The sequence below is a fragment of the Ceratina calcarata genome, unplaced genomic scaffold, assembly GCF_001652005.2.
Source record: "Ceratina calcarata isolate Rehan_Ccalc_2016 unplaced genomic scaffold, ASM165200v1 scaffold147.2, whole genome shotgun sequence".
Classification (NCBI taxonomy): Eukaryota; Metazoa; Arthropoda; class Insecta; order Hymenoptera; family Apidae; genus Ceratina; species Ceratina calcarata.
The window spans coordinates 876274-878694 of NW_017135881.1; the positions used below are offsets into that span (position 1 = coordinate 876274).

The 2421-nt window shown below is 35.5% G+C and overlaps 2 protein-coding genes across 4 annotated transcripts in view; both read left to right on the forward strand.

The window, feature by feature from the left end:
* Window positions 1–795, forward strand: part of LOC108631617 (uncharacterized) — a 1653-nt gene extending 858 nt beyond the window's left edge. For all 3 annotated transcript variants that reach the window (XM_018035682.2, XM_018035690.2, XM_018035672.2), the window contains 3 exons: window positions 164–352; window positions 428–589; window positions 674–795. In XM_018035682.2, the coding sequence (XP_017891171.1) occupies window positions 164–352; window positions 428–589; window positions 674–775 (453 nt within the window). In that variant the 3' untranslated portion in view covers window positions 776–795. The remainder of the gene's footprint in view (window positions 1–163; window positions 353–427; window positions 590–673) is intronic.
* Window positions 793–2415, forward strand: LOC108631604 (polycomb protein EED). The gene has a single exon (XM_018035645.2). It carries the CDS (start codon window positions 809–811, stop codon window positions 2090–2092), a length of 1284 nt encoding a protein of 427 aa, XP_017891134.1. The 5' UTR covers window positions 793–808; the 3' UTR covers window positions 2093–2415.
* The last annotated feature ends 6 nt before the right edge of the window (window positions 2416–2421 follow it).

Consider the following 2421-nt stretch of genomic DNA (forward strand, 5'->3'; position numbering starts at 1 on the left):
CCTCCTTGTTTATATTGCACATTATTGTAATTTTTTATTCATTTTCATATATGTTTCATTCATTAGAAAAGAAAATAGCAAGCATTAATTGGCTTGTGAGATTATATCACTTTTTTTGATATTATCTTTAGAATTATATTAATGACATAAACAATAACTATAGGTTACAGGTCCTATAGAATTATGCCGTAAAGTTTCTGAAGAATTACAAGAGAGTGCAAAAGAAAGAAAGTGGCGTATCGTTGTACATCAATGTGAAACTGTTGCTGATGTTATAAAGTCGAAGTTAAATATTGGTGTCGATTTCATTGTTTTTGTTTTTGACTGGAGAATCAGTCAGACTTTGTCTGATGTGAGTATTCGATCTTTTTCCAAGGACGATACTTTCTATAATGTTCAACTGATATAAAGAACATAACCATTCAAGGTGGAAAAAAACTTACGTCTTATCGATGAACATTTCATAGTTTCTGGAGCTGTGTGCCTAGTAAACTGCACAGGAATCTTGAGTTTTGTGGGAAAGACCTCCCACAAGATTGTACAGATAAGAAATAAATATAATATTCATTTCTTGTCTGCCAATGTTTTCGTATGTATTTATACACATATTTTACACTGTTTAATTCGTAGTTGATATATCGTACTAACTTTCACATCATTTTTTTTTTCATAGAAATCACTAATTCGTGTTCAGTTAGGTGGTAGGATCTTGAACCTAGTAGAAGCTTTATTGGGAATAACAAGTGGAATTCCTATTAGTGGACTATTGGCATAAAATTTTACAAAGCTTTATACTCCGAATATTGAAATGAAAAGGGCAGCTAGCAAGAATCAAGCATATGCTTCCAGTCAAGAAGACAGTGAAAATGACAGTGATGAAACTGAGTGTAGTATTGGCAGTAATTCTACGGCTGGTACTCATCGTAGCGACACACCTACGCGCAGCGCACGTTACAGAAGGAAAGGTCGAAGGAGGAGTAAAACAGCGAAATATAAACCATGTACAGACAAGCCTCTTTATAAATATTGCTGCAGTATCAAGGAAGATCATGGACAACCTTTGTTTGGTGTGCAATTTAATCATCACTTAAAAGAAGGTGAACCATTGATATTTGCTTCAGTAGGAAGCAATCGTGTGAGCATCTATGAATGCCCAGAAGGAGGAAACATAAGACTCCGACAGTGTTATGCAGATCCTGATCCAGAAGAAAATTTTTATACTTGTACTTGGACCTATGACGATTCTGGAAAACCTCTATTAGCAGTAGCTGGATCACGTGGTGTTGTAAGAGTGATCAGTCCTGTGACTATGACATGCATCAAACACTATATTGGACATGGCCATGCTATAAATGAATTAAAAATCCATCCCAAAGATCCAAATATATTGCTTTCTGCGTCAAAAGATCATGCTCTTAGACTATGGAACATAAAAACTGATGTATGCATAGCAATATTTGGTGGTGTCGAGGGCCACAGAGATGAAGTTTTAAGTGCTGATTTTGATATGAAGGGGGAACGTGTTATCTCATGTGGTATGGATCACGCTTTAAAATTGTGGTCACTGGACAAGCCAGATATGCAAGAAGCAATAAAACAGTCCTACTATTGTAATCCCAGTCGTAACGGAAGACCTTTCGATTCGATACTTCAACATTTTCCGGATTTTACCACACGCGATGTTCATCGTAATTATGTCGATTGCGTTAAATGGTACGGCGACTTCATTTTAAGCAAGTCGTGTGAAAATTGTATTGTTTGTTGGAAGCCTGGACGCCTAGAGGATTCTCATCTACGTAATGGGGAAACAAGCGCCACTGTTCTACATAGATTTGAATTCAAAGAATGTGATATATGGTTTATACGATTTTCCATGGATTTTTGGCAACGTACAATAGCTTTAGGGAATCAAGTGGGTAGGACGTATGTCTGGGATTTGGAAGTCGATGAACCTGGCCAAGCGCGTTGTTACTCGCTCCAGCATCCCAGATGCACAGCACCTATACGTCAAACTAGTTTAAGTAGAGATGGTTCAGTTCTGTTGTGTGTTTGCGACGATGCTACTGTTTGGAGATGGAATCGTGAACATTAACGTTTATGTAATATATAAAATGTGGTGCCTTTATATTTACATAATATGTACTATATTCGATACTTATTACTGCCTACTACGCAAAACAACTACTCTAAACAGTGAATTCTAAATTTACATTAATACATTAACCATACAAATGTAATGATTTTCGTTTTGCCAATGATTTATAAAAGGAATTAAAATTTAGATATGCATATACTTTATTAGAAGTCATAACTTTCTCGTTATGAAAATAAAGAATCAACACTTTATACATGACATTGTAACGATAAGGATTTTAAGAGGAGGAACATAATTAATATGTCGCATTCATGATTGTAATCATA

What these genes read in the sequence shown, in the direction of transcription:
- LOC108631604 (XM_018035645.2), top strand. Translation starts at nt 809, where the DNA reads ATGAAAAGGGCAGCTAGCAAGAATCAAGCATATGCTTCCAGTCAAGAA.